We start from the raw sequence: 20889 nt of genomic DNA on the forward strand, positions 1-20889 counted from the left end.
TGAATTAAAACTTTATATAAACAAGAGGCTCTCAAGAGCCTGAATCGCTCACCTGGTAAACAATGCCTTATTAACTAAATTAATAAATTAATGTTTTTTGTAAATTAAACAAAGTAACAAAGGCCATGTACTATCCTTAAAATACCTTTTAAAGCCTCTAGGAACCTCTGGAAAGAAATGGGCATGAGTTCGCCCTACACTTGATTAAGATACAGTCTAGGTCAATCTGATGATTCTCAATACAAACAGATGAGTGTGGATAGTACTATGCATTACGAGAGTTTTGAATAAAACTGTGAGTCATCTCACTAAGGATACCCCCCATTTCATTATGGCATATTTACTACACTACATTCAAGCTTTATACATCTCTGAATTTGGATTGTGATTAACTATTTAACACAGAATGAATGTGTCACCACTATTTATGACTTTAAATAAAAGGAATCTTGCTTTCTGTGGCAGAAGTTGCAGGCAAGACAAAAATTGCTCTTATTGTGGCTGTCATTTTTAATGAAATCCAAGAAATAAAGCCAAGCAAAATCACACTATTTTACTTTTTATGTTTTATTTATATACAAATCTAGTTGATTTCACAATAAATTACAATGCATTCATTTCCTTTATGGAGATAGAATGTGTCATGCTTCTAAGGAGATACATTTATAAAACATTCTCATCTCAGAAAGTCTATATATATATACAATGTCAGCCTTTACATCTCACTCAACTGTTGAATTAGTCCATGGTTCATGCATACTAGTCAACCATTATAGTAAATGTCCTTTGTTAGATTTTATAACAGTGCAATATATATTGCTTACAATATTCTCTACACATCAACATATAAATTGAATCAAAAATGCAGTTGAAAGTGCTTAGTACATAAGCAGTTATAAAAAGAGTTTTAAACAACAAGATATACTCATGAAAAATTATAGAAACAAATAACAAACTAAGATTTAAATCAGATTGATACAGCAGTTTCAAAGGAGAAGATTTTTTAATGTAAGTCAACATGATGAACAAATTGTGAAAAAAAATCTTTTAAGAGCAATAACTTCTTAAGGGGTCAATTGACAATTTTGGTCAAATTGACTTATTTGTAGATCTTACTTTGCTTAACATTTTTGCTATTAACAGTTTATCTGTATCTATAATAATATTCAAGATAATAACCAAACACTGCAAATTTTCTTTAAAATCATCAGTTCAGGGGCATTATTCCTGAAAAACCAGTTACCCAATTCGGCTGAAAATTTCAGGACAGGAAGACCTTGACCTAATAAATACTTTAACTTCTTGTCTTATTTGCTCTAAATGCTGGAGTTTTTGAGATATAAGCCAAAAACTGCATTTTACCCTGTGTTCTATTTTTAGCCATGACGGCCATGTTTTTTGACGAAATAGAAAATAAACACAAACTTTATTTTATACACCCTACTGATCATTCAAATGAAGTTTGGTTGAATTTGGTTGAGAAGTTTTAGAGATTTTGTAAAGTTAGCAAATATGATGAACAAATTGTGAAAAATTGTCATTAAAGGACAATAACCCCTTAAGGGGTCAATTGACAATTTTGGTCATTTAAATTATTTGTAGATCTTACTTTGCTGATCATTTTTGCTGTTTACAGTTTATCTTTATCTATAATAATATTCAACATAATGACCAAAAACTGCAAAATTTCCTTAAAATTACCAATTAAGTGGCAGCAACCCAACAATGGGTTGTTTGATTCATCTGAAAAAGTCAGGGCTGATAGATCTTGACCTAATGAACATTTTTACTTCATGTCAGATTTGCTCTAAATGCTTTAGTTTTTGAGATATAAGCCAAAAACTGCATTTGACCCCTATGTTCTATTTTTAGTAACGGCGGCCATGTTTTTTGACGGATCAAAAATCGAAGCACAAACTTTGTGCAGGATAATCTAAGAAAAATTCATGCTAAGTTTCATCCAAATCCATTCAGTAGTTTCAGAGGAGAAGATGTTTGAAAAATTGTTAACGCGACGACAGACGCCGACGACGGACGCCAAGTGATGAGAAAAGCTCACATTTCCTTTTAGGAAAGGTGAGCTAAAAAGTAAAATCACAAAAAAACCGAGGAAAATTCAAAACGGAAAGACACTAATCAAATGGCCAAATCAAATGATAAAACACTTCAAACGAATTGACAACAACTGTCACATTTCTGACTTTGTACAGGCATTCTCAAATGTAGAAAATGGTGGATAATTATATTATGTATTAGATTTTGATAATAATTAAAATACTTGTCTTGTAGGAAGATGCACGTAAACAAGAAGTAAAAGGTTAGTATGAAAATAAAATATCAGAATTATAGCCATCTTATATTTAATCTGTTTCTTTAATTTTCAATTGAAAATTTATATAAAATTAAGAGACTACATTGATTTGTTTGAGCTTTTTATTTTGCCTTTTGATTAGGAACCTTCCTTTATGAATTTTTCTCGTATTTCAGTATTTTTGTGATTTTACTTTTTAGAAAGCATTCATTTACTTACCATTTGAAGACTGTCATAAGTGATTACACTAAAAATCGAAATACGAATAATGAAGAACTTTGTAAGGTAATGGACGAGGAGCACCCTTCATTTTCAATAATATTAAAAATGAAATATATGACAATTAAAGGAGAAACCCTCCGAATATTTACCCAATCTTCAATTATTCGTAAAACTACAAAATACTTTAATCCAGATGAGAATAATTTTTAAATGATGTTCACTCTTAAATATTTTTGTAATTGCAATAGAAAGTTCCAAGATGGTCAATTATATATTGCAATGGATGTATATGCATAATTATACTATGTATAATTATTTTATTCTTTGTACCAATGTGTATACAGTTGTTTTAAAGAATAAAGTTTATATTTGCTTGTCTTGTCTTGCAATTGAAGAAAAAGTTACCTCTACTAACCCTACTATAATACGAGTTGTTTGTACCAGAGGCATATTTGGTACATCCTCTTATAGCGAAGGAAAAAAAGTAGGATGGATAATCCTTAATTTGGTGATTAGTAAAACCTTTTTTTTTTAAAAAAGGTTTTGTGAATGTTGTTGGTGGTATTATGTTTCTTTTTGATGAAAACGATGAGTGGCCATCCATGTGGTGATACAATGCTGTAAATATTTATTATTTTTTTACGGATCTATCTTTAAATATTAATCTAAAAAGATAAGCAAAAGATACTCAATGGACATTCAAACGCAGATTGAAAGTAAACTAGAACCAAACGGCAAACAACATTACACAAAACACAACACGGAAACGAAAGACTGAGAAATAAGAACCCAATCAAAGTCGGGGTTGACTTTAGGGGAAAGGATAGGCAGATCCTGCATTAAATTTGGCATTGATCGTAATTATCATGCAAATATACATCCGGTGATAAATCTTCATGGTATAATTAGTTTAAATTAACACACACGAATACAAAAACACATTTTATTAATAAATAAATAATCAAGTTCATGGTTTCATCTTCCAAACTTTGACATAATTGACTTTAAGAGCAGCATCTTCCCCATCATTATTGTCAGCATTCCATGTCGGGTACCATTGATTCTTGGCACGGTAGAAATCTCTGGCTGTGAACTCAGATTTATCACTCCATGGCTTGGCACTAGGGGTGTTACTCCATGTGTCTGGGAAAAAACCAATACCACCAACAGCAACGTTCATAATCAAATAGAACTGAAAAAGACAAGTTAAATAATTAGTTTCAAATCTTACTCTGGCTAACTAGTCAATTGTCTATATAAAGATCTTTTTTATGCGAAAAATAATCATACACAGTTATTGTGACTTGATCACACATTGTCGTAAACATTATAATGAAATAACTTATCAATTAACATGATTAAGAAGAGGTAATCCTGGTATCTATGATGAATTGTTTATTTATTCATAAATTAATGAAGAACAGCTCATACTAATAAATTAATAGAGCTAATACTAAATAAACTATCAAATTAAATTAAGTGATGAGTCTCTCGTCTTGACCTTTTTTAGTTTTAAGTTGACTATTTTTCAGTTTTGATTTGACCTTCTAACTAGATAATTCTCTATTTTACGGTTTTCATTTTTATATTTGACAAGTTAAAATTCCTAACATCCAAGTGAATGTTTCTCAGTTCAATCTGTACACTTCTCATTTAGAAATCAGAAGTGAGAAATGTCAAATTGCAAATGAAAAATGAGGTTTGAAATGAGACATTGTTATCACTATCTTGAACGCCCATACCTGTCTTTCGTCAGACTGTGTTAAATTATTAAGTAGTAGTACTTGATTTTGATATAAGTTAACAGATAACGACACCAATCTACTACTCATGATGATAGTATGTACAAGAACCTAAGCATTATTATTGCTAATGTACAAAATTTACCTCTTGATCAAACGGTGCCATTTTTGAAGCTCCACGCCATGGGTTTGTCATTCCTGGTTGGTTTTTATCAAATTCTCCTAACTCCCAGAAACCGCCTTGTGGAGGAACAGTTTTCAGAAGTTCTTCTCCGTCAATTGTAAACCTGAATTTTATAATAATGAACATAAGAATATGGGTATTTGAAAATGAAAGAAAATTGGTAAGAAAAAGTATATATCCCGTTGTTTATAAACACCGGTACATAACAACTTAGGCGTCGGATGGCAATGTAACTTTTGTATGAAACAAACAGCCCTCATAGACAAAATGTATTTCTGAAAATTGTAAATAAATAACTAAAAATAAAAAGTAAGGATTTTTCGTTGTCTGTGTATTTTGTTCATATATTTTTACCTTTTACTAGTACCTAAATTAGCTCTTAAAATTAATATAAATTAAATTTCTCCGAGTAGCTAAAGATAAAACTGGGAAAAAAAGTCAGAAGTGTAATAAATGTGATATTAATATATTTCAATTTGTCTAGGCAATTCCTTGCCGCTGTTCTTATATAGAATTGCTTAGGAAATCTAGATTACCAACAGTCTATTACGTTAGAAAATATCAAATATTTGTCATTTTTATAAGTTTAACGAACTTTTTGTGATTAAAAAGCAAAACAGTTTGGTATCACAATTAGTAAACAAAAGTTAATGTACTTTACCTAATCATTGATTCATCCCATTCAACTGCAAACTTATGGAAGCTGTCTGAAAAGGTTCCAGTTGTCAAGTGCCTAAATATAAAATATTTTGTATGAAATACAGGCAGTGCGTTAAGGTAAAGGGTATGATAAACACTTCAGGTTGGCAATACGTCAAACAAAACAACATGAAATTACGGAAATATTTCCAGCATCTGATATCCGCTTAGTGTAAAAATGTTTATGTAAGGAAACAAAATGTTTATAAAGAAACGGATAATCACCATGTAAGCACTTAAAAAGAAAATATACCTGAATAGTTTAGTTAGATATCAGATAGATAAGTGATTACTAAAACGGAGTTTATTTCAAATGCGACATCCACAAATAAGTCTTATCAGCGATTTTGTACTTTCACAAGCAACACCACAGGTGCCACATGTGAAGTAAGATGTTCTCACCCTTTCGGAGCACCTTAGATCACCTTCGGTTTGTGATGAGGTTTCTCTAGCTCATTCATGATTTTCTACGTTGCGTTCTGTAGACTGTTATTTGTCTTTTCGTCGTTTTTTTTTCTTGCCAGGGCGATGTCATTTGTTGTCTTTTTCTACTTTCCTTTTTTACACGTGCTACTTAATTTTGCTAAAATGACACCTTCTTTTTTCATAATTTTTGGTTTTCTTATCTTTTGTTCCTGGCATACATGCTTTTGGCCATGTGTTCATTACTTCCCAATATATGCTACTTACTTTTCAGCATGTGCTTTTTCATATGGGTCGAATGGAAATCCTGGACCGAAATGAAGTGTACTACCGACAGAATCATGACCCTGGCTTACGCCCTTATCATCATGGTAATTGATGTTACCTGGGGGAAAAGATTGAAACACTGGTTTGTCATGCCTATATGTAATCATTTAAAAACATAATATGTGAGAATCTTCAATGAAAAGTATAAGTCAAATAGATTGCTAGTTATACGATATATACGGGTTCACTAATTTCCATTAAGGGCGGAGGCGAGCGAAATATTATATCATTATTACATTGTGTTACGAATTTATCGTACCGACTATTTTTATATTGGGAATATAGACATTGATGATTATTGATATTCTAATTTTAAAAGTAAATAAACAGAACTATCAATTATTTACAGTGAGAAAGCCAGCTTCTCTCAGACACGTCTTTTTCTAAAAGCACAAACAAAATGTTATAAATTATGATCAAAATATATGTTTATTTAAGTACAAAATCGTGTGGTTTTTTATTTTTTCATTTTCTCTACCGGTAACCGTGAAAAACACAAACTAACCTTATGTTAAATATATTCTGCGCAACAGGATGTATTATTTTGTAAAACCTAATAAGATATCAAGATAACAAATAACTTTCATTTTGTTACATAAATAAGACCGTTAGTTTTCTCGTTTGAATTGTTTTACATTGTCTTATCGGGGCCTTATAGCTGACTATGCGGTATGAACTTTGCTCATTGTTGAAGGCCGTATGGTGACCTATACTTGTTAATGTCTGTGTCATTTTGGTCTTTTGTGGATAGTTGTCTCATTGGCAATCATACCACATCTTCTTTTTTAAAATAGAAAAGCTTCATTCGATGCCTTCAAAACGCTTTCATCTTGCGTGAAGTTACAAGTGCCGTAGTTCATTAATCAACTTTTAAAATGTAAAAGATAAGGACAGCATTTAAAGAATAATTATTTAGGGCTTCTCGCTATATGTCACACTATTTGTCCTCCATATACATTTACACCAAATCTCTTATTTTCCAGTGTAAAATAAGGAATAACTGTAAACAATCGTCAATAAGTCGACAAGACAAGGCACATACCATCAAAACGATACACAATATTTGATACCAACTTACAAACAAACAAACTAAATGAGATTCCATTTTTCACTGTTATAATTGAAACCTTGATATATATCAATCTTCAAAAAGGACCAAAGAAAGAATGTCTGTAACATTATTATTTTTATCATGTATTGAAATTGTACCTCTTGATTCCATAATGTCAATTTCTCCAGATGCAGGCCACTGACCATAAGCATTCCATACTGGTAACATCCAAATAGCTGCAAATTTAAATGTGACCTTATAGGAGAGTATATATCATACTACAGCGTTCGTAAAATAATAATATTACCAGAGTTTTTACCTACGATAAAGTTATATCAATATTAGAACTATTGTAACCTTCTTTAAAATGTTTCTTTCGGTCCACTTCTCTCGGTTCAGGTTTCTTTCGGTCCACTTCTCTCGGTCCACGTTTCTTTCTGTCCACTTGTCTCGGTCCAAGTTTTTTTTTTAACAACAAACACATTAAGGCCGTTAGTTTTCTCGTTTGAATTGTTTTATATTGTCTTATCGGGGCCTTTTATAGCTGACTATGCGGTATGGGCTTTGCTCATTGTTGAAGGCCGTACGGTGACCTATAGTTGTTGATGTATGTGTCATTTTGGTTTCTTGTGGACAGTTGTCTCATTGGCAATCATACCACATCTTATTTTTTATACATTAATTTTGAATAAAGAATGATTTAAATCAACATTTTTTTATTTTGCTTCAACGCTTTATTGTATTTTGTACACTATTTATAAGTTTGTTAATGAAATTTATTTTAAAAAAATGTAATGATTTGAAATTCCTCTTAAGGTCTCGTGAATTTTCACATCGTTGTGGGGTTGACTCACTAGTATATAAACGAATACTTATTCATTCTTATATGGTGTTTACATTCATTTTAACTCTCTATGCCATTCTATCAGTAAGAATGACAGTTACTCGGATAAGATAACAAAAATGGCATATGCATTTTATTTTCTGGGGATATCTAGCTTTTTATTTATTGAAATATTCTGAGGTAGGATTAGATGACTGTTTTTTTTTTTTTTTTTTTTATTTTATTTCAATACAAAAACATACCAGGCCATATCCAATCTCCTGTAGGTATTTTAGCCTCGACTTCGACTTTTCCATATTTCATGGTGAAACCCCTGGTACTACGTAATCTGGCAGATTGTATTGGGTTTATTGGATGGTCTGCTGATCCGTCTCTTTGACATCCCCAAAACATATTGCTTGTACACATATCGGCGTTAGAACCACCTAAAGCATGAATAATATATTTGATAAGTAATGTAAGGAACATCTATTGCTACGTACAATGACTGATATAAATAAGTAATTAAAATGTGCATTTGGATGGTAGCAAATCTTAAAAGACACTACGGTTATAGCTATTAATCTATTCGTAATAGTTTGTGTTAATTCCTATTCTATAATTCTCAAATTATAGAATAATATAAATAAAGTGAGCAGTATAAAATGAAATATTTGAGATTTTTAAAAAAGTGCAAAACACATAAATTTATCAACAAAAAATGCATATTTCATGTGCAAAATTTTATATTACTAAATTATAAAAAAAAATGTTCACCGATTTCGTTTAACTATTTAAGGAACTGAATATAAGACACATGTTTAAATTATAAAAATTAGTTATTCTCTTCTATGGACAAATAACTCAAATTTCTCTTCTTAAGGTAGCACAATACAAAGATTTTATAACTCCAACTCCCAAGATTTAAAATGCTGTAACTTTCTTAATCATGCTTGAAAATTTATAAAAGTGGTAGTTTTGGATAGCTAACAGATTACTCTTTCAAATAAATGTAATGTTAGTATTATGCAACAATTATGTAACCAATTATAATGTTAACTGTGTCTAAAATATTTTTCACCAAATTTCCACTTTGAAATGAAATTAGCTTCTGCATAGGTATCCCTAGAGGGTTGATTTTATTATATGTTATTCCTATGGCCATTATCTACAAAAGGGTGTCTCAGATTTCAGATAGAATGTATAGAACAAATTTTACACCTAATTAAACATTATCTTCTTTTATCTGGTTAGGATGTTTACACTAATTAGAGATTTATGAAAGAATGGAATACCATAGAGACAATCTAAGACACCCTTTTGAAGCCCATGATGTGTTGATTAAGATTTCGTTAAAATTTTCTGTATAGTGTAAGAGATGATAGAGCTAAATTCATTCAAGTGAACTTACCCAGATTTTTCCACTAATTACATAATAATTGATTACATTATGATTGCATAATAAAAATATTGCATTCATTTAAAAGATAAATCTTTTTTCTATCTATAAATACCTCTTTTTATTATTTTCTATGAATTCATAAGAAAGTTACAGCATTTCAAAGGTTAGTGATTGGAAGTAAAAATATCTTTGTATTGTGCTACCTTAACCGCCAATCAATTTTCATAGATTGAGGAAAACTTGCATTTTCGTGGATTTATGAGTTCGTGGTGTTGCCAAAGTTTTCATACAATTTTATAAAGTTTTTGTATTTCGTTCAACATCCAATTTGTCGTTTATTTATGAAATCAATGACAATTTGTACTGAACGAAAAAACATTGAATACACAGTAAGTAAACTTTGTCTTACCCCATAGTGCCAAGCTACCACTGGTGAGAAATTTTTCCCCATAATGGTCTGATGTTAGTGTCTGTTGAAGAGAAATTGTAAATTATTTAACTATTTGATATATCTTTATCATACATAAGGCTTTGTTTCAAGTTTTGTTGGAAAAGAAGCAGCTTACTAAAAACTAATTCTTTACTTCTTATTTAAATGGATTTAAATCGGGTTAAACTGCCAGTAAACAAATGTATGCTTACTAAAGTCAAGTGTAAGTTTGTAACAATCTCGGTCAGTTGTCCTGAGTTTTTTCTTTATTCGTGTAATTTTCCTGCATTACATTAAAGGTGTCGTTTCTCTTAGAGGATCAGTCAAAGATGTAAAACCGCAAATTAAAAACGTTTTAAATTATGACTTAAGACATTACCGGTTTGATAAACAGTGTCCCATCTTTTACATAACTGTTGGATCTGTTGTTTGTGTAGTACTGAAATTCCCAATTCTACAATACAAAAAACAGTTTAAAGATGATGATACCTATTAGAAAGGAATTAAAATGTCACACGATTGATGTCGCTGGTTTTGATTTTTGTATAAAGTCTTTGTTTTGCCCATTTAAAGATAATCAAATCGTTGACGATAATACAATTACCTAAATATGCAGCATATGATATTTATTACACTGAGATAACATTGCTACATTTAGTTTATCAGTGACTTACATATTATATTAATAAACCCAAAATGAAAAGTTACTAATAATATGTTATTTTGATTAAAGGGAAACAAGTATCATGTTAAAGATTAAACCGTTCATTACAAAGCATACAACGTGAATTAGATTTCTTTTTTGAAACAGTCATTTACTCAATTTTCCTCGGAGTTCAGTGTTTTGTAATTTTACATTTTACTCAAAAAAGGTAAGTATTATTGATATTTCATCTTGTGAATTTCAAAGCACAAACATGTCCGCTAATTGTCAAATGAGAAGATACAAAATGATGAACAAAAACTCACACCCCCTCCGCCTGCTGTGATCTCATGCTCCCATGTAGAGAAATCCAAAGTGTTGAAATCATCCTCAAATATCAAACATGGATACGATTGGCAATTAACTGTATTAGCTGAAATATACAAGTAGGTAAAACATATGCATTTTAGTGTTTCTGTTGTGTCATTGTTTTCCTCTTATATTTGATGTGTTTCCCTCAGTTTTAGTTTGTAACCCGGATTTGGTTTTTTTTCTCCATCAATTTATGCATTTCGAACAGCAGTATACTACTGTTGCCTTTAATTATCTTTCTGTTCAACAGAATCATTTTGTTTAGAACTACATTCAATGCCTAATGTCTACTTATACGACCTGCAAATTCAATATGTCCACGGCTTTCTTAGGTTTTTTTTGTATAGTCTTGACAACCCATACAAAATATTTCTATATTATAGTATCCCTTATACTATTTAATATTGGTTTCAATTAATTCTTTGTGTTTTTTATCGTGTTTTTTTTTTAGATTTTTATGAAATCATGAAATTAAAAAAAAAACAATGCCAAATATATGTAGATTATAATCATGTTTAATCAATAAAATCTGAATACTATAGATTCAAAAAATAATTCCTAGCTTTTATTATTGCGCCATGATCGTTAAAAGTTATTGATAGCTATTTCAGGATAAGCGTTATACAGATATATGTGTCAAATACCATATATGCTTTTATTACGATACTCTCCAAATTGCACTATTAACATTTATGATGACATTTTATTTACTCTTCCTGTATGTAATCTTGACATGTTACATTGCCTTCAATATTCTATATTGTTTATACAATATGATATATGTATAACAGTATCTGTAAGAGGAGTGTCAAATGAACAATAATGGTTTGCGTTTTGTGTTAGATGGTATATGTATGCTTACATTTACTAGGACCATGATAGCTTGATCCACCAACCATGAAACCAGATCCACCTCCGCTTGAACCCCCAGAACTTCCGTTCTGACTTCCTTTGTGTATACTTCCGGATGTTCCAACAGAAGATGTCACTCCTGATGATAATCCAGCTGTTACAGCACCACTTCCGCTTTGGGTTGGAGAAGCTGTTCCAACTGGTTTGTTTGTAACAATCGGCTGAGGAGAAGTAGGTTTTGGTGTAGGTTGTTGAGTAATTGTGTGATCAGCTAAAATTGAATACAATATATAGCAAATGGATTTTCACGATTGTTAATAAAGGCAGAAGATAATCAGGGTGCAATCGAAAGTCTTGAATCGAAAACGAACTGACAAAAATGAGGCAAAAAAATAAAACGACGAGAAAAGAACAAGTCCACAAAACAGTACATAAAAACCTTTAAATTGAGCAACACGAATCCTACCAAAAAACCTTGAGTGTTATACGTAGGTTAATGTTCATATTGACCGCAAGGTGTGCTTCTCCACCTACTCCAATGCATATATGATTCCAATGTCATAACCGTCATTTTGGTTAGAGAAAAATATGTAACTAAGAAAAAAATAAATAAAAGGGGAAACACGATCATGCTATAGATATGCAGGATATTAAGATAACTATTTTACTTACATACTATAACACCGGTTAAATCTGTTTGTGTCACTCCCTGTCCATTCTTCTCTCCCCATAACCAATAATGTATCTTATCTCCTTCTTTAGCCTGAGTGGTACTTTGCCATTCAAAGAAACCACCTATAATGATGTACATATTGTTGCATCTTTCATTTCAATCTATACCAGACATACATTAATGAAATATCTCTTTAAGGGAATTTTTAACTCAGTTTTATGAAACTATCTGTTATCATTTTATTGTATTCATGATATTGTTTGTTTATATGTATGTTAGGGTTTAGTTAGTTTTGATTTAGGAAGGAATGAAAATGAATGTTCACGAAAAGGTTATAATAAGATGAGATATAAGGCACGGATCGAAATATGGGTAAGTGACATTTAGGATTACCAAACAACTCAACTGAACACTGTTCTCTCATTAAAATGATTTGATTAAAATAATTTTGAAAATTGTGTTGATGCAGGAGATAGGTTCTCATGCTTGTTATATGAATCAAGTTATTTAACATTTGCTAGTTTTGAATTGTAGAGGGGAATAACTTTAAAAAATATATATTCAACGAAACGACTACTAAAAAGAATGCTAGAAAATATAGTTATGTAGATAAGATTTCTTGAGTCATAAATGTCATAAAACTTAAACAAATTAGGCATACTCATAAGGAACCATAGCGGTAAGAACATTTTCGTTTTTCTCCACAAACAGGAGATAACATCTTACAGTAGCAAAGACCCTCTTTAAAAAATTAGGCTTCATACGGCTTATCGAAATGCTATTGGTTTTACTACACAGATTCACGTGTATTTATATTATTTTTTTCTCTAACAAAAGATTTGCATCTGTTTAACTTCATTTTTAGTTAAGCGACCGGACATCATTTATTGTACCACACCATCATTGCATAGAACTTTGCAGATGATATTAAAGTTACATTTATGCTTATAAAATACTTCTGGAATCGGTGTTGGTACTTATTTTTGTTGCACTTTAGTGTTCCTGTTGTTCCTTTGTTTCCCTCAGTTTTCGTTTGCAACCTGGATTTGTATTTTCTCAATCGATTTGTGACTTTTGTAACTTTGTACTTGTTTGGCTTTATGACTATTTTGATATGAGCGTAACTGGTGAGTTTTATGTTGACGAAACGCGCATCTGGCGTACTACATTATATTCCTAGTACTTTGATAACTATATATTGAACAGGGTATACTGCTGTTGCCTTTAATAAACAACTACATTTTCGATATCATTAGTGTAAAATGATTGTGTTGTTATTTAAGGATGAGATAATTAATCTAATAATCCCCCTGTTATTACTTACCATTTGCTGTGACTAAATCTTGTCCAAATCTTGACCCAGTAACACCTGGTAATTCATGATTAACGTTGTAATGTATGGCAACTTTTGAAAAACCATCCGCTGAAAAATGTAAGTATTGACATGAAAACAAATTATGAATTCTATCTTCTTGCAAGGATCGTTTAAAAACTTTGATAATTATGTTGTGTTCCAGTCATCATTATTAACATTAGACTTTAAAAACAAAAATATATCTGCAAATATGTATTAAAAGTCCAATTGATATTGTTCAGCAATCACCTATCATTCTAATAGTACAATTCGAGGATACGTTTATGATGAGCAATCTGGGTTTCCGTTTAAAGATAGAATACTGGGATAAGACCTTTTTATGGAACAAACATGGTTATTCTTCATTCGAAGTTCATTTCGTAGCCGATTCTTTTATAAATGTGCAGAGAAAACACATTTCTAGTACCAAAATAATGATTGTTAAAGATCACTCCTTTAAGTCAAGTTTCCTTCTAAATTAGCAAATTCTAAAGGAGCCAGCAAAACACAGGTAGTATAAATAAGATATACCAGTTGTTCACATGGTCTCCTCTCTCAACGTCCATGCGAACCAAGCCTCAGCGATCATAAAGAATAAACAATTACTTATATAAATCCGACGACTGAACTGTTGTATTTTGATTTCAAACCTCGAAAAACACGTCTCTCGTGAGCGGCGACTCCTACAAGTCGTATGGATGAAACAATGCATGATGGTAACGGTAAAACTTGTTTAGGGCCAAATTTCTTCGTACTCAAATATTTCAATGAAAATAAAGCAAATACAATCTTAGAGGTACACTCGCGTCACCTGTTAATGAACAGATATAAATGCAATACGGTGGTCTGAAGGTACTTTCCTCCTTAATAATTCGAAGACAAACACAGTTTTACCGAATAAAAAGTTAATTAATAAAAATTCCGAATTCCAAGGTTCATGCAGTTCCTTATATAGAAAATGATGTATTAAATTTATTTCCAAACTAGATTTTTTAAAACAAATACTTTACCGAGAAAAAATTAATATCTATTTAAATTGAAAACTTTGAAGGAAAAGGTTCCATTTACACACCAGGAACTTAAAATAACCATTCAATACTCAACATTCACTTCGTTAAACGCTTGGAACCAGTTGTAAAGAAATGTATTTTCAACAATTTAATTACTAAATAAACTCATCATAAATACCAGGACTAAATTTTGTATTTTCGCCAGACGCGCGTTTCGTCTACAAAAGACTCATCAGTGACGCTCGAATCCAAAAAAGTTAAAAAGGCCAAATAAAGTACGAAGTTGAAGAGCACTGAGGACCAAAATTCCTAAAAGTTTTGCCAAAACAGCTAAGGTAATGTAATGTAAGAAATGATATATTCACGATATATCTCAGACGCAACCAATCTCTCTCATGAGTTCATGCTATTTCCTAAGGTTTTTTTGTAATATCAAGATTATTAGACTCGGTTTCCTCATATTAGTTATATATATAACACTTTTGAATTAAAAACTTGATAATAAAGTACAGTGCAAAATTCAAATACAACTATTCAAACGTCCATGTATTCATATATAAGAATATGATACCTTTTCAACTTCGTACTTTATTTTGCCTTTTAATTATTTTTTATTCGAGCGTTACTGATGAGTCTTTTGTAGACGAAACGCGCGTCTGGCAACAATACACAATTTGGATCCTGGTATATATGGCGAGTTTATTTCTTGTTTCATAGTTAAAATATAATTGATACAATTTATTTATACTGACCAGGAATTTTCACTTTCATCTGACCGGATGGTGATAGTGTAAACTGTGCAGGACCAAGTGCATTGCTAACTCCTAGCATGCAAAGGAGCAATAACTTCCACATATTTGCCTATGGTCATATCAAAATTGTGAATCAGATTAGAGTTAGAACGACTATTGTTATTTTGTTGTTGTTGGAAAAAAGTAAAATAACAAAGTATTCCAAACGCCGTTGAAAATTCAAAGTGGAAAGTTTCCAATCAAATGGCAAGTCAACGCTTAAAACGCATCTAAATGGATTACAAATGCCATATCTCTGACATGGTAAAGGCATGTTTATACAAAACGATGAATTGAACCTAGTTTTAAAGAAAGCTAAACCTTTCAGATCTTTCTCTGTTTTGTCAACATTTTTTTTACTATTATTCAATTCCCTGTCACATTGTACTCTTATTATATCAATGATTTTCTGTTTCTTCTACTCTCTATGTTTGTTGTTACCCCTCTCATATATGCCTTCAGCATAATTTGCAAACAAAATATCAAATATATGGTATTGACATTTCATCGTTATTGATTTGGCCATCTGTTCGCTTTAAATTGGGAGCATCCGATGGATCCTGTTTCAACCTAAACCTCTGTTTAATGTATTAAAAACATTATGTGTATATCTTTTTATACTATACACATGCCACACATAGTTGATGTGTTTCCTTTGGTTTTAGTTTTTTAATCCAGATTTGTTTTATCTCAATCGATTTATAACTTTTGAACACCGGTATACTACTGTTGCCTTTTTTTACAAACCATACGAAAATGACATGGTAAAGGAATGTATACCAAACGATGAATTGAACCTAGTTTTATAGAAAGCTAAACCTTTCAAATCTGTGTCTGTTTTGTCAACATTTCTTTACTATTAGTCAATTCCCTGTTACATTGTACTCGATGAAAAACATAACCATATCATAAAGAAAAAGATGGAAAATAGCCAACAATTTCACAAAAATATGCCAAGACGACTTCGTAAGACTCATCATCTTTCGCATAAATAAAACTAGCTGGACAGCTAAATCAAATGAAAGTTGAAGAGCATTAAAAAAACATTTCGAAAAGTTGTTCAAATGCGGCTGAGGTAATCTATACTCGTGGATAGAAAAACCTTAGTGTTTATAAATAAAGGCAACAGTAGTATACCGCTGTTCAAACTCATAAATCCATAGAAAAAAAACAAAATCGGGGTAACAAACTAAAACTGAGGGAAACGCATAAATATAAGAGAACAACGACACAACACTACAATGTAACTAACACACACAGAAACGGACCAAGCATCAGACAAAATCACACGAGAATAACAAATATAATATCAAAACCAAATACATGAATTTGGGATAGACAAGTACCGTGACACGTCTTATCGCAATGTCAACTTACACTCAAAAATAAGAGAAAACAAACGACGCAACGTTAAATTGTAACACACACAGAAACGAACTATAATATAACAATGGCCATATTCCTGACTTGGTACAGGACATTTTTAAAGGAAAAAATGGTGGGTTGAACCTGGTTTTGTGGCATGCACAACATCGCACTTTAATGGCAATGTTAAATATAACATAGAAATGACAACATAATATTACAGGACTACAATACAAATAAATAGGAAAACGTATTAAACAAAGAAACACATGATTAATGAATAACAAAAAGCATCAGGTTTAAAATTTAATACGCCAAAAACGCGCCTCGTCCACACAAGACTCACCAGTGACGCCCAGATATAAAAGATCGAAAGCGAAAAAAAGTACAAAGTTGTACAGCACTGAAGATCAAAAGTTGAAAAAGGTTGTGTCAAATAAGACTAAGTTGTTATGCTTGGGATAAGAACATCCTTATTATTTAGAACAATTTGTAAATGCTATTGCAAACAGTAAATTTTATCAAATGAATATAACAGATATACTTAATGAAACTGAAGTATTAACTTATTACATAAAACAAACACGAATACATAATGAATGACCAACACAGAATAGACACACCCGACACAGTCAAGGCCTCAACGCAGTAAATTATGAAAATGACATCACATACGATGGTGAAAAGGCATTAAAAATTACGTCACATTTGAATATATGAAATTTCTGAAACAGCAGAAAAATTACGTCACATATGAAAAACTATATCTCAAAAGTAAGATAGAATTAGGATTGATTAAAGATTAAAATAGAACAAAATTCTGATATTGCATTTAAACACAATGCATATTGCAATACTTATTAATAGCAATTAACTATAATATATATATGTGCAGTTTGTTATGAATCCAACTTCAAACGTAAATTATCGTACAACTTATGTTGACCAAAATTAATCTAATAAATGACGGCGGTGATTAATTTTTGTTTCCATAACACATAAATATAATAGAAAAGACGTCAACACATTTGACAAAATCCGATGAGAATTACAAATATAGCATTAAACATTTAAACTAAATACATGAATTTGGGATAGACAAGTACCGTAACACGTCTTATAGTAATGCGAGTTCACACTCAGCAAAACAGTCACAATCGGGAATATGTCACGTTTGGTAATGAAAAGATTAGACGACATAATGACAAACCACAATCTACCATGTGGTAAAAATTTCCTTAGCTAGTTTGGTTAAACACACATCGTATGGATCCACCTATTCGTGATGATGTCCATAAAATTTACGGAGTGTCAATTTTAATCTGTCCTCCTCATAACTTTGTTGGAGAAGTTTCTGCGTAAGTAGCACATTCCTGTATATGAAGTCCGTATAGTGTAAACAAGCACGTGAATAACGTATCAATTGTGATATGTAAACACCATACGAAGGGGCAGATGGTATGTTACTGCTGAGAAATGGGAAATTGATAATTGGGAAGTTGAAATCGTCCCGTTTGTCATATATTTTCGTGTGAAGTCGTCCATCTACGTCAATATTAAGGAAAAGATCAAGGTATGAAGCAGTCCTTCTAGTATCAGTAGTTGCCTTAATTTCAAGTTCACTGGGATATATGAGATGTAAGTATTGGCTGAAGTATGGGTTATTCAATGATAGAACATCATCAATATATCGGAAAGTAAAATTAAAGAATTTCGCAAGGTGCTTTTATAAGGTTTTGAATGAATTCTGCTTCATACCAGTACAAAAACAAATCAGCCAGCAGGGGTGCATAATTAGTACCCATTGGAATACCGATTGTCTGTTGAAATATAAATCCTCCAAACTCAACAAATATATTGTCGATCAAAAAGTCCAGCATTTTGATAATATCATCTTCAGTATATTTTCTGGAAGATTCAGTGTGATTCTTCACAAAATATGAATTATTGTAACCCAAAACAAGAAATTTGTATCTACGATTCCCATTTTTATAGAAAAATCTCTGTTTTATGAGATGGTGAAGTCGATCTTTCAACTGAGCATGGGGAATAGTAATATATAGCGTAGAAAAATCAAAAGTTTTTATGTTGCTGCAAAATTGCAAAGATTGTGATCAAAGGTTAAGAAGTAGATCTTTGGAATTTTTTAGAATAATATTTCTTATTCTGAAGGATAGATGCTTTAATATTAAAGAAACTCATTGAAAAAGAGACATGTTAAACGAAATAAGCAAGCTAAGTTGTTTTAATATTGAATGTTAAAATAATGTCCGGTCAAATGATATGTAAAGGCTAGTACTTACTCTATTTTAAAATCCGTCTGAAATGTACATACGTACGTATGTTATATATATATGTACTACAAGTCTTATCTTATATGGGACCTATTGACACGTCACGATAATAAACAGTTTTAGGTATCAAGAACGTCTAGATCTGAATGCCCTTCAGCCGTACATAATCACATGCATGTATTGATTACTACATTTAACAAACCTTCCTTATACGTGCAAAGTAAATTCATCATTTCATTTCAAACATCACATAACGATAAAGGATGCTGGATAAACTTTAATGTTACAGTACATAGTATTGTTTTCGAAAAACAGAAAGTGTAAGTCGTATCAACCATAATCAAAACTTTCAACCTCAGCAATATGAGCATGAAGCTTGAAGCCCACCTCAAAGTGCTGGATTTCTCACTGCGTCGAGGACCCTTAGTGGCCTTGAGCTGTTTTCTGCTGTTTTTTGTTTTTTTTTCTCTCTCATACATTTCACGTTTCCTTTGATATTCTATCAGTACTGGTAATAACAATGCATATATACAATATTGTAATGTGCATGCACCGAAACTCACAGGTTTCTTGTACCCTTAATTCAACCAACAGAGCTCTAAATTACCCACATTTAAAATCAACTAATTCATTCTTGTACAAATTATTTCTTATATTTACAAAACAAAATAATAGGAAATTGATATCGATGTAACAGAAGTACACTAGTATAAACACCAATCAAATTTTGTCATAAACTTTAATTAGTATATAAATCTAGCCTACACAAGTTTTAACCGCAATCTCAAATTCAGTATTTGAATTGTTGAGTTTTGAGTTTCAGTTCGATATCTTGTTACCAATGTGTATAACTGTCAGGTAGGAAACTATCTTGAGGCCAAAATATGCATAACATGGCAAAACATTATAAGTAAAAAAACAAATAAGCAGTTAAAGTATTAAGTACTGAATTCTTTTGTTCCATTTCTTTTCACTTTTTTTTTTTACATTTTTTGCACAAATATTTAAAATGTTAGTATTTAGGTATTTTTTATTCATAATCTGATTTGAATAATGTTTAGTAAAGGTCATGTCAAAAGCTTTAGGTTACAATATAACTTAGAATGTTAACCTGACATTTTGCATAATACATGTAATAATGGAATAAAAATTAAAATCACAAAAATACTTAACTCCGAGGAAATTTCAAAACGGAAAGTCCCTAATCAAAAGGCAAAATCAAAGACTGAAACACATCAAACGGATACCAACTAAATGAAACAATGAAGTTTCGATAAAATGAAACTATGCTGGACAAAATCTTGTCTTGAGAGAGTTTGTTAGCAGATAATTGTTAATAAAAACTATACAAAAAGCATTAGAAAGACTAATATAAAACCTTCTAAGGGTCAACAACTATTCAAAGGTTTCTTTGTAATTTTTATCATATGGACTGTGTAGATGGTATGTTGCTCGCCATTTATCGTCTTACACAATTCATCTGTCTGCATTAGTTTTGGAAAAAATCTCGAACATGTAAAATAAACTGGCTAAAACTCTTATTATGAGGTAATGGCATTCTATATTTTGTATCTTGATATATATCTGTGGTTCCGAGCGTAACTGGTGAGTGTTTAGAAGACGAGACGCGCGTCTGACGTACCATATATTGAGCCTGGTAAATATGATGAGTTTATTTTATCATTTTGATGTTTTGACTATTCTGTCAAATAAGAGCCAATATAGTCAAGCATTTGAAATTTTTTATTAAGGTCACTAATTCCGATAGGAAGTCTGTTAACTATTTCGGTCAGCTTAACCTATTTGTATATCTCTAGTCTAGCTTAAAATTGATGCAAAATCTATCTAAAAAGGGAGCGAAAAATAACAAAGGGACATGAAAACTCATTATACGACATAAACTCACAACGTCATTACAAAA

General features: G+C 31.2%; 1 protein-coding gene across 2 annotated transcripts; it reads right to left on the reverse strand.

Moving 5' to 3' along the window:
• Nucleotides 1-3462: 3462 nt before the first annotated feature.
• On the reverse strand, nucleotides 3463-19079 carry LOC139528437 (beta-1,3-glucan-binding protein-like). Of its 2 annotated transcripts, XM_071324408.1 has the most exons (15): nucleotides 18978-19079; nucleotides 15271-15379; nucleotides 13479-13577; nucleotides 12154-12276; nucleotides 11613-11752; nucleotides 11492-11579; nucleotides 10584-10690; nucleotides 9994-10068; nucleotides 9594-9654; nucleotides 8046-8228; nucleotides 7118-7195; nucleotides 5849-5966; nucleotides 5121-5192; nucleotides 4421-4562; nucleotides 3463-3725 (listed from the first exon to the last, which is right to left on the reverse strand). In XM_071324408.1, exons 2-15 carry the CDS (start codon nucleotides 15371-15373, stop codon nucleotides 3501-3503), a joined length of 1614 nt encoding a protein of 537 aa, XP_071180509.1. In that variant the 5' UTR covers nucleotides 15374-15379; nucleotides 18978-19079; the 3' UTR covers nucleotides 3463-3500. The 2 variants fall into 2 exon arrangements, with proteins under 2 accessions (XP_071180509.1, XP_071180508.1); XM_071324407.1 differs by having other exon boundaries at nucleotides 11492-11752.
• Between the last annotated feature and the right edge of the window lie 1810 nt (nucleotides 19080-20889).

The sequence above is a fragment of the Mytilus edulis genome, chromosome 6 (genome assembly GCF_963676685.1).
Source record: "Mytilus edulis chromosome 6, xbMytEdul2.2, whole genome shotgun sequence".
Taxonomy (NCBI): Eukaryota; Metazoa; Mollusca; class Bivalvia; order Mytilida; family Mytilidae; genus Mytilus; species Mytilus edulis.